Source organism: Acipenser ruthenus, chromosome 22 (assembly GCF_902713425.1).
Source record: "Acipenser ruthenus chromosome 22, fAciRut3.2 maternal haplotype, whole genome shotgun sequence".
NCBI lineage: Eukaryota > Metazoa > Chordata > Actinopteri > Acipenseriformes > Acipenseridae > Acipenser > Acipenser ruthenus.
In genome coordinates, this window is record NC_081210.1 from 28,404,195 (window position 1) to 28,416,150 (window position 11,956).

Genomic DNA, 11,956 nt, shown 5'->3' on the forward strand with positions numbered 1-11,956 from the left:
TGAGCCTCCAAGGTAACAACATAACCGACTTAACTCATTCCAGCCCAGAGAAAGACACTCCAGTTTATGGGTTTGATCAGTGATAGAATTTCACATGAATTTGAAACTCATAAGACTCAGTAACAAGTTACAAATTCCTACATTGATGTATTGTTACATATATGATACTAGATGTTAAATGCATGCTACATTTATAAAAATCAGCCTAAAATCTTTAAATTGATTTTTAAAAAAAATCAATAAATAAATTAGAAAAAAAAACAAAAAACACACTAAGACTAATGTATTTAGCACATGTGCATAGTATTTGCATGTCCACACCTGTCCTGTCTGGACAGATGTTTGCATGTTTGCATGTACTATACCCTTCCTCTGGGGCAAACAGAAGTTTGTAGCAAACCCTTGAGCCTGAATGCTCTTTCTTACTCTGTCAGCAGACTGGACACACTCCTGCTCTTACTGAGTCTGTAACTTGTCAACAGAGTGGGTTGGTTTTTAAAATAGGCCAGCGAACATATCATTTAAGAAAACCTCTAATTGCTGGTCATGTTAAAGTAAGACGCTGGCTTTTGCAAGAGGCAATGTTATCTAGAGCTTAGGTTGAAGTCTGTGTTAAACTGAAACCATATGTGTGCACTCCCTCTGTCTGCTACGTGGTATTGACCAGTAAGATCACATGTTGTCTCCTATTACCATGAATGAACTAACCCATTCCACAAAAACTCAGGCTAACTCTTTGGTTAGTGCAATAGTAGAAACGGCAAAAAAATGACATTCGTTTTGATTAGAAGTCATTATCCGTGTCTAATGTTTAACTGCAAACCACTGAATTGTCTTTGTAGTGCCACTGTATTGTCATGTCAGATCATTTGGTAAGGTTTGCATAGACTTTACTGTTCAAGACACAGAACAGTCTCATTTTCTTGTAAGTCTAATAATACATGGAGGGTAAAATACTTTTTCTTAGCTTTCGCTGCATATTTAAGCTACTTCAGGAAGAGTTTTAAATAGATTTACTAAAAATGGTAGTACAATACAAGAAATGAGAGACCAGTGGTAATGCAGCTAATGCTAAAAGGAAAAAAATACATCATGATTAAAAGACAACTCGCATATTTAAGATGCATGCAAAGGCTTAGTAATTTTTCAATCCATTTTATTTAAGTTGTGACTTTTAGAATGCTCACACTGTGGCCAAAAAAAAAAAAAAAAAAGTCGAGAACATTTAAGAGGTAGAAAAATTCTCAACCTGCAAGATTCAACCCTCATTTTGTTCAAATTTATTTTTCCTTTTTATTATTTTTAAAAACACTCAACATGCCCTTTGGATAAAATTTTAAAAAAAATTTTAAAAAAATTTAAAAAAACGCAGTCTTGACACACACAAAGCAGGGCTCAAATTTAATAGATGAATACAAAAAAAAAAACTAGAAAATCAAAACAAAAAAAACCCCAAACTTACAAAAAAAAAAAAATACACCAAAAAAAGATCAAGAAAAGCAGAAAGTTTGGATGCCGCCCAAAATTAAAGCACAAAAGCAATAAAATTAAAGTTTAAAAGCAGGGGAAAAAGACATTTATTTAAAAACTTTATTTGTGTAACATTTTAAATCTTTGTTTATGCCAAATTGTACTTAAATTCAAGCCCTGTTGGAATGAGACACATTACCCAATCTTATATTAAAACATCCATCTCACAAACCCTCCACAACATACATGGTCCACCGGTCAGGATAACGGCACTCCACAAAGCTTGGTCACACAAACTCTACCTCACCGACATGCTCTTTATTAAGGGGTTAATGGCCTGGGTTACATTTCTACTATCTTTTTTGACATAACTAAAAGGTACTTCAGTTAGTTTTGCGATTTACACTCGGAAGCGTGTCTGTGTTTTTTTAGTGGTACAGGTAGGTTGATAAAATGAGAGATTAGCACCGGTACTGTGTTTTAGCATCTAAGGATTAGCACCTCGTCCCAGTAAAGGAAATGGGAGTGTCCGCGATTAGCTGGGTTTAGATGACAAGGTCTTTGTCAACGTCCTCTGCAAGAGAAACAAAAAGAGAAACTGTTAGTTTCACCTTATTACGCTTACCAACACTGCATAGGAAAATAGTAAATAGTTATAAAACTCAATTTTGTTAACCCAGTGCAAAGATACTATTAAAAAAAATATTTGCATGGATAAATATACATATATTTGAAGTCCCTGAATGATTTTATTTTTAGTTTTAATGTACTGCAAGAGTCTTCGATTGCGTAACTAACATATTGTACACACTATTACACAGTAGGGATTGGCTCGGTTTAGATGGTGCTTGTTGCCTGTGGATACTCACGCTCCTTGAGGCCGAAGCAGCCAGCCCATTCCTCCAGGGCGATGTACTTGTCGTTGTCAGTGTCGCACTGGTCGAAGAAGCGGGTGGTGCAGTGCTCCATTGGGATGAGTGGAGCACGGAGAGGAGCCAGCTCGGTGTGGGACAGGTATCTGAAACACAAACACCATCACGCTCAGCTGCCTTCCCTTTCCGAAGGTGCCCGATGCAAAAGAAGCCGTGCAGCCCCGTGCGAAGCGCTACCACCTACCCGTCAATGGGGTGCTGGTCCAGCTGTCCGAACTGCCAGTGCACTGGGAAGATGTACATGTTGTAGTTCTTCTCAAAGTCGTGGGCCAGCAGGTCCAGGGAGTGCTCGCCAGCCTGCAGGCGTTTCTGGTTCTCGTAGATCTTCTTCACCTGCAGGAGAACGCACCCAGGAGACAGACAGACAGAGAGTTAGTGCACAAGCTCATCAACACGCAGGCTGTGCTGCACTGCGGAAGCACAAGAGGTACAGAGGCCCTTCTCAGAAACAGAAATTTAAACATGTATAAAATCCCACATCCAAAATATCATTTCAGTTAGCTCCACTGTTGCAGGCTTAGCTTTGAGTCTATCAGCACCCTTCAGTATCTGACTCGGAGCTGAATGTGTTGTTGTGTTGCCCTGCCATGCTGTGGAGTGAAGGTGCCTCGTGTGTAGCAGGCAGAGGGGGAGACTCACCCTGAGTTTCTGCTTCTCGCTCAGCATGTTGTTGTCCTCGTCGCGCTCGTACAGGGACACCAGGACGTTCTTCAGCCAGTCCCTCATGCGCAGGGGGAACTCATTCAGCTCGTTGTCAATGCAGGGAGCGATGACTGTGCAAATAAAGAAAGGAAAGAAAAGAACATAAATATGAAAATCACTAACCACTAAATCTTAGAAACAAAAAAAATAATAATGAAAAGCCACTTCTGTATCTAGGGCTCCCTTAGAATTTAGACACATCGTATCTAAATCCCAGAAAAACTACAACCAGCAAAGGAGGCTTATGAAAACAAGCGATTTGGTTCCTAAATCTGCCTTCCTACAGCAAAACCATATAAACCACAAGCCAGCTGCCTGGGCAGGGCGTGGCTATAAATAAACTGCACTCTGTGCTTTCTGAAGCTCAGAAACAGATGTATTTTTTGCTTATTCTCCAGTTACGTAGTGGCTTTCTGTAGGCATTCGATTTTAGCCTGCTGAGCTCCATTCGTTCCTTAAACTCCTTCCATTCCACTGCACTGGATAATGGAATGCAGAGATTATACATTGGATTAAAGGGAGGGGAGGGCAAGTTCTGGCTTGTTCCGTTCTGGCTTTGCACACTGTGTTTAAACCTGTGACTGGGGTCTTTCCATTCACACATCAATCACTGCCTCCAGCTGCTGCTGCTGCTGCTGCTGGCTTTGTTGAGACACTGACTTGGCGAGAACTATTGTGGCCAATTTAAAATCAGAGCAGGTCAGTGCTTAACTCAAGGCATCTGCTCCTTTTCTCTTGGAACCCCTTTCCTTAAGGAACTGTAATAGGCATTCACCTGCCCCAGAGTGCTTCCTTTACTTACACTTGCAGGGTCCGATATAGTCCAGGTGCAGCTTGTGTCCCTTCTTGGTGCCTTCCAGGGCGCACTTGGTGGCGAAGAAGTGGCAGCTAGAGTCATAGGTCTTGTTGTCAGTGCCGCAGACCTGGGAAAGATATACACTGAATAATATATGTTGAGCATTGTAGGGCTGAGGCATTGTGCATTCTCTCCACCACTCCACTGATATTAATGATGCATTGTGCAGCCTCTCCACCAGGAGACAAGGAGAAGCAAAATAGGGGAGGGGGTGGGACTCACATGCTCAAACTCGGCAGTGCTGGCAGGGCAGGTGGAGGGGTCCTGGCACACACACATGGGTGTGTTGCTCTCATCCACTTCGCACACCTTGCCCTTCTTGCAATGGTGGTTCAGACAGGGGTCTAAAAACAAACAATACGTTAAGGTTCCAATGTATGTATCTATGCATATGTCCGTCCCCCCCCCGTCCCCCCCCCGTCCCCCCAAAGTTCGCTGGTCAACTTCTCAAACTCCATTTTATAATACAACTACTCTCAAAAAAAATTAATCCACTACTGCATGCCGATACTGTAGTTGTAGTTGATTTTCTTTGTGTAAAATATAACTGACAAATGCCAGGTAGAACTCCTGCCGATTCCCAATTGTGAGTAAAACACACCGTTATGCTTGAGGGCAACCGAGAAGACATTCCAGGGTGTATACTCCAATTCAATGATAGCAAGGCTCTAAACAGGGACCCTGGCTCATGCACACAGTTGTCTCTACTCACTCTCAGAGGGGATCTCCTCTACAACTTCAATGACAGCAAGGCTCTAAACAGGGACCCTGGCTCATACACACAGCTCTCTACTCACTCTCAGAGGGGATCTCGTCTACAACTTCAATGGCCTCATCAAACTCTCCGGTCTCCACCTGGACTGGGTTTGAGCCCACTGGCAGCTCCTAGAGTTAGAGAAAAATATAAATGTGAAGGCATTAGATTTAAAACAAACTTTAGAAACAGAATTCTTATCACAGGTAATAAAGGAAAGGGCAAGGCAAGGAGATGGGATTTCTAAAAGGTTTGGGAAGATGCAGCCTTTTCTCAACCTTGATCACTTTGATACCAGAGAAAGGAGGTCCTGTTAAAAGACTTGCACGCATAATCCTTTCAAGGTGCTCTCCATCAACTATTCCAAGCAATAACTAGCCACTGAGGGAAATTAATTATCTATCTATCTATCTATCTATCTATATATAATTTGGAGGAAACTATTGTTATTTTACATATTTTGTAATTGTTTGTGCACATCTGGCCACAAAAAAAATAAACACACATTACTTAATGCACTAATTAAGGGACTCAATATAAACCTAGACTGGAATGCACTGGTGTCAGATTGGCAACCCCCAACCATGTATGTGACGTACCTCCAGCACCTCATCGATGACCTCATCCTCAGTAGCCTGTGATGAAACAAAAGATCAGTGTCAGCAATCACTGTGGCAAAATGGATACTCTAGACACAGCCATGCAAACCAACCCATGGATACCCTAGACAGAGCCATACAAACCAACCCATGGATACCCTAGACACAGCCATACAAACCAACCCATGGATACCCTAGACACAGCCATACAAACCAACCCATGGATACCCTAGACACAGCCATACAAACCAACCCAGAAAGATATGTAGATGCATTACAATAGAAAACCTGATACAGAAGCATCCCCAGGTTGCAGAATAGTGTATTATATTAGCCCACTACACCACCAGTGCAGCCTATACATTTATAAATATTTAAAGACTGTAGACAGAGTCATATGAATACTGCAGAATAGCTTCTTGTATTGAATGTCTGTGCAAACATTCGTCACATTTGGGAAAGCAAGCAGATCCTCCATTCACAACCTCCATGTTCGACACACCCCTCTCTGAACTCACTAGCAGCTGTACTCTGAATGAACTCCAGAGCCAGTTTATTTTGGTGATCCAGACTAACAAGGCATACACTGTAGGTACTAAAAGAAGCAACAGAAACATAAAAACATGTCCCCCCACAGCTGAGCAGTTTGGTCAGATTGATGTTTCGCCCATTAACTTTGCATCAGTCTTTCTGATGTAGACTTAGAGCCTGAATGCCAAAGTCTTGACAAACTGTTCAGCTGTGCCAGTGCAGTGTCTTTCTCTCTCCTATCTGCATGTCTCTGGAGGTGCAAAGGAGTTGAGTGAGGGGGAGGAGGCAGGCAGAGGTTACTTACAGGAGCAGCCAGGGCTTTGCCACCCAGGCACAGGAGGAAGACAATCCAAACCTGCATCTTCTATCTCAACCTACAAAGGAAGGAGAAAACAAAAAACATTTTAGAAGCCAAGACTACAACTATGCACTAATGTAGAGACCCCAGGTTAAGATAAAGTAACAAAGCAATGCAGGCAGTTATATGACCATCCAACACAGAGTGGGAGAGAGGATTGAATACAGTTTATACAAGTTGTTCTGGAAATATAAAGAAGTGCGTGTGGCCAGAAATCTGAGAAATAAAACATTCACTGTCCAGATCAGGGGGCCAAATAACCTAGCACTTAAGATGAAGAACTGCAAACAGTGTAAGCACTCAAAGGGACACAATGACCTTTTCTCAGCTCCAGTTCCATGGGTGATAATCTAAGCCTGGTACGGTATCTCTGTGTTTATTGGCAATCTGAATCTCTTTGGAATCTCTGCGACATGCAGATAAGACCAGACTTTGACGCAAATATACCGAACAGGTCATCCATGTGGAGACTACATTACATGAATCACACTAGCCTGTGCACCCCTACCTCCCTCTCTGTGCTTCCCTCCAATGAACACCGATCTGACAAGGACAGATTTATGCTTCAGCATTCCTAAAGCTCATAGCATTAACTGCAAATCTGTCACTACCCTGGGACGTGTGTTGAGAAATAGCACAGATTTGATGGATCTTTGAATGAATTGCAAATCCTCTATAGATTTAAATGACTCACTCCAAGAATGGATATATGCTGCCACACTAATTCATTTCAATGGTGTGATCCTGGTGCAACCTCAATTCATCCATACTGTGCGATCATCAAAATATCAATACTTTTGTCTATTGCTGTATATTTGAATGTTCACTCTGATCGTCACCACTAGCTTTCAAAATGCAGAATCACATCTGCAGGGTGCTTCTAGTATTGCTACAGGCAGGTATAAAATGATACAAAACAATAATTCTGACATGATTCTGCACTTCTGAACTTACAACTGCATGGTGACATTTTCTGTACCGATTCTTTGAAAATAAGGGCAATTACTGATAAACTGTCCACATAATAGATACTCTGTCCCAAGCTTGAAACAATTCCTGTATTCCCCCTCTTTCTTCTCTAAATCCCTGCTAATAATCTCTTCTACTGCATGAATGCACACAGCTATCAAAGAACCTTTATCTTTATTGTCTATCTGAAGATTGATTCATTGACTTCCAACTTCTTAGCAATGCCTCCAGCCCTCAGCCTCTTTCAAGAAGCACTGTGGAAGAGGGTCCTGTTTCATCCTTTCCAATACAGGAGGGATCTTTGTGTACATTGAAATGTAACTGAGAAGGCATGGAGATTAATTATAAAAAGAAGTTAATTTGGTGCAATCTCATTATTTGTATTTTATGGATAAAACTAAGACTCAGTTGTCACAGTTTGTTTGGAGCTGCTGCGATTGAAAAGGAGGATGTCAACACATTCCACAGATGAGATGAAGCCAACAGACTGACTAAGGCATCTGACCCCTGACCTCCCCAAGTTACCACATTGCTCAGACTCCACTATTCACCCCAGGAATTCCAACTGCCTTCAAACTGAATGTTTTTGGAAAGGGGTTATTTCAAGACGTTTGTTGGCAAATCTATTTTTTTGTACAGTTACCTGGGTTGCTCCTGAAGAACCTGCAACTACTGGGGCAGGAAGTTAATCCATCACAATAGCCTTTCTTTCGATACTTTTGGCTTGTCCCTAACAGAGGTCAAACACAAATCTGGGTTTTTCTGTTGACATTTAATTTATTTGGGCAAGCTTGTTGGTGCACATGTGTGAACACCTTTAAAAAACGAAAAATTACAATTCCAGATAATGAGACAGTTAGATACCTACAGGACCAAAGCAGTCCAAGTCCATTCCTAACAAGTTTGTTTTCTCTTCATGTTTTTCTGAACTGTGGGTAGGGAAATCAAAAGAAATGCACAAAATGTCTGCCACTGTTAAAAGGGATTTTCAGCAAACAAGTCCTCTGTAATGTAGAGCAGAGGCCAAATATATGGACTTAAATAAAATACTACTACTACTAATAATCATAATAATATTAATAATAAATAAAATGCAGTGATTTGTGAGCAGACATGGCATAACCCAACACACGGCTTTTATTTGGAAAAAGCAAATCCAATGGAACTGGGTGGAATAGGTAGTCAGACTGTATTTTTTGGCCACTCAGTGATACCAGGCACAGGCAGGCTTTTTCCTCCTTTTCTTGTTTTCGTTGGAAGGCAACAAAAGAGCCTTGCTCCGGATGCGAGGTCAGCGGTGCTGCTCTCTTTGAAGAGGGCTCGTGTGGAAGTGAACAGCTGAAGCTTCAGACTTCACACACAAGGAATCCCGTCTGTCTTTCTCCAGAGGCAACGTTTGCTTTGGAGCACGGAAAGTACATTTTGTGTAACGCAGCGCGTGTTCACTAAAGAGCATCATCTCCTGAAATGTCTGTATTTAGTTTGGAACTCGATTTAGCTCTCTAGACGCCTTACGTAACTGAAACAGGGTTTTTTTGGGTTTTTTTTTTGGAAGGTAGACTGAAAAGAAACTTTGAAGGCTAAAATAACTCCCTTTTCCCAGGGTATTTGATTTGAAAGTAAGCTATGCTAATAAACAGCAATAGTCAGAAAAGCCAAAGCTGTGTGGCCAGCTTTAAAATATGATTAAGAGCTATTTTGTAAGGTAGCAGACTGCTACAGAGCTGTCCCTCAGACTCTAGTGGAAAGTCCAGTGTTTGAATCACTTGTAATTTGACACAGTGACAGCTACATCACTGCAGCCACCTAAATCCATCTCTTTTGTGTTCACTGCAGTGAACTAATGCTTTTTACTACCCCTCCCAGTGGCAATCAGAGTGCTTCTTTATAGAAACAAATTGAAATGCAATGCACTCTCTATAAACAAACAAAAAACAAACAGTCAGTGAAATCCAAACGGGTATGCCAAATATAATTCTTGCTTTATCTTTTCAAACGTCTTTGAGGAGGCTCAAGTGCTTTCCAAGGTTTTTTTTTTTTTTTTTTTTTTTTTTTTTAAATCCACAGGGAGATTAGTGGCAGGCATTTTCCGAGCAGGGAAGATTAATTCCCTAGACACTTTCCGTTTACTAATGTGGATACCGCTACTTGAACTAAAAACACCAGTTAGTAGGTTCGCCCCAATAGCATAGTCTTGTGTTCTTATAATTCTGTTTCGTGAACCAATATGACCATGGTAATTTACAGTGTTCTTGGAATATTGAAATATCGAAATATCAGCCATACATATTTATGATTACCTGCTAGACAAGAGCCAGGCAATCTAAACATTTTGCCATGCATACAGATAGAGCCAGCAGGATTGTTTCACTTATTCGGGAAATGGTTTCACAACTTAGAGTAATTTTCTATATTCAAATATAAGAGTACACAATACAGATAACTTGAAACAGACATTCCATCCAGAGCCAGTAATGGGGAGGGTTTACTGTGGGGGAGGGTTGAAAAGTCCACAGACCCCACCCCAAACCCCTGCCCCCACTTCACAACTGCCTATGTGGCAGACAATAGTTCCACAATGCAGTTAACCCTTTCATGTTTCAGCTATTCTGCACCCCAGTTCAGAGCATCTATACAAGCAGATTTGAAACGTGTTCACTTCTATCTATCTGTATCAAATGAAAGTTTACAAATCACTGTTGCAGATTAAAAAAAAATAATAATAATATCTCATCAACAAAGCTTATGTTGACACGAATGTTAAGATTATTTGAAATTCCTGCGGGACAACGTCTGATCTCAAATTCAACAAAACAACGGCACGCACACTCCCAAACTGGAGATGCAAAAAAAAGCACATCCACAGACGTCTGAAAATAAATAAATAAATAAATAAAATGATTTTATCTAAACAGTCCCTTTGGTCAAAAAGTTATTGCACGATATAAAACGTTTAAACTTTGTCAATGTTAATATTAAGGAGTGGTACAAAAACTAAACAAATCACTGCGCAAAGACAAGTCTGGAGGAAATGAAGTTAAAAAAAAACATAAACAAAACCTCACTTTGGTAAATTAAACTACTAAATAAAACAGCAACAACAAAAAGTTTGGGAAAGTTTAACAACGTTCAAAATAAACAAAACGAAATCAGCGCGCAGTAACTTTTTGAAGAGACCTGCGCAATTAATACGAATTACATGCAAGGACTCTTGTTCGTTAGCAACGGGATCCTGAATAAGAACTAGAACTGTAGTAAAGAATGAACGTTTAGAGGTTGTTTTAAAAGTTCTCTTACCTCAGTTCCGACGAGAAGCGAATTCGAAGCAGCTGACTGTTTGAGGGGCAGAAGGAATCTGACGGTTCCAGAACGAGCTTTCAGAAGTCTGACTGCGGCTGACTGTGGGCAGGATCAGCCCCCTCCATTGTGGAGGTTGACCAAGCATCCAGCCGCCAGTAAAAATACTGGGTAACAGAGTTCTCAGACTGATTTTTTTTTTTAAAAAGACAAAAGCAGTCAAGTTTAGGGGGTTGATCAGTGAATATGATAGCTAACCATATGATGTATATAATTCAGGATGTTTCGGACAAAAGCCCTCTTCAACAGTGTAGAAAGAAAAGTAAACAGTGCAGTAAACTTGTTATTTTCAATAATGTAATGTATATATGTAAGTACTTATAGAGGCTGACTCACTTCCTTTTATTCAAACCACTACAATGATAATGCAAAGTGTAAAAAATAAATTATTATTATTATTATTATTATTATTATTATTATTAATAATAATAATAATAATAATAATAAAAATGAATAATAATAATAATAATAATAATAATAATAATAATATTTTTTACATTTTACCATACAAATCTCCTACTTGGATCCATTATGAAGCATGTGATTACTACAGTACCAGAGATGTATACAGCTATCTAGAAGACACATTCTATTTGAAAGGGCAATGTTGGTTAACAGTATTCCAGAATAATGTTGTAGTTCCAGTTATGCTGTTGGCTGTGGTACGTTTACTGTCCTCCCTGTGTGACAAAGTAACCTGGACAGCTTTCAGGAATAGCCCAACCTTCAGTGGTGTCTCCTGGGTCATCTGCTAACATAAGCTTCAGCCTTCATCAGTGTCAACATTTATGACTGAGGTGATATCTAAAACGAAGATGATTTATAGATATCTCTTCAAATGCAGTCTGAGATATCTCAAAATGATCATTTGGCTGAAGAAGAGCTGTCTCCACACCCGTTGTTTTGCAGTCTTTTTGAAATTCCTCTACTGAAATATCCTCATCTACGTACACAATTAGGTCAAAGTTCATTTCCATCTTACAATACTTTGGATTCTGTCAATATGAGAGGTTTTGTAAACAGTGTTTGTTTTAAAAGACACAGTGTGCTTAGCAATAGAATGTGTTTGTGGTGAGGCCTCAACAATGCAATACAGCACTGCCACCAAGACAAGCGTCACCAAGGCCAGGCAGCAGAAGATAGATTAATAATGCCTTGTTACTGGAACTTCACTCGTAAGAACAAAAACATCTGGAATTTTTTTAAGAAGACTGCAACGTGGCAATAGCAGTTCTTCCTTTCCGCCTGCAGCCTCTACATGAAGCAGAACCAAATGAAAAAAAAAACAGTTAATTATAAGAGCTGTCTTTTTCTGAATACGTGGCGGTGTCAGTTTTTTTTTTAAAACAGCGTGTCTTGACAAAGCAGAACAGCATCACTGTGGAGAGAACCCTTTTACTGTGGATTACCACCATATCCCAGGCTATA

General features: G+C 40.2%; 1 protein-coding gene across 1 annotated transcript; it reads right to left on the minus strand.

Moving 5' to 3' along the window:
• Positions 1-1,374: 1,374 nt before the first annotated feature.
• Positions 1,375-10,617, minus strand: LOC117431012 (SPARC-like). Its single transcript, XM_058996398.1, has 10 exons — positions 10,469-10,617; positions 6,149-6,218; positions 5,314-5,349; positions 4,758-4,845; positions 4,183-4,304; positions 3,907-4,027; positions 3,042-3,175; positions 2,587-2,735; positions 2,340-2,488; positions 1,375-2,044 (listed from the first exon to the last, which is right to left on the minus strand). Exons 2-10 carry the CDS (start codon positions 6,203-6,205, stop codon positions 2,016-2,018), a joined length of 885 nt encoding a protein of 294 aa, XP_058852381.1. The 5' UTR covers positions 6,206-6,218; positions 10,469-10,617; the 3' UTR covers positions 1,375-2,015.
• Positions 10,618-11,956: the final 1,339 nt, after the last annotated feature.

Bases quoted from the DNA above. Each gene is read 5' to 3' on its own strand.
- LOC117431012 (XM_058996398.1), bottom strand. From the start codon at position 6,205: ATGCAGGTTTGGATTGTCTTCCTCCTGTGCCTGGGTGGCAAAGCCCTG. The intron at 5,350-6,148 runs GTAAGTAACCTC...GTTTCATCACAG, and splicing joins GCAAAGCCCTGGCTGCTCCT to GCTACTGAGGATGAGGTCAT. The intron at 3,176-3,906 runs GTAAGTAAAGGA...TTATTTGCACAG, and splicing joins CTATATCGGACCCTGCAAGT to TCATCGCTCCCTGCATTGAC.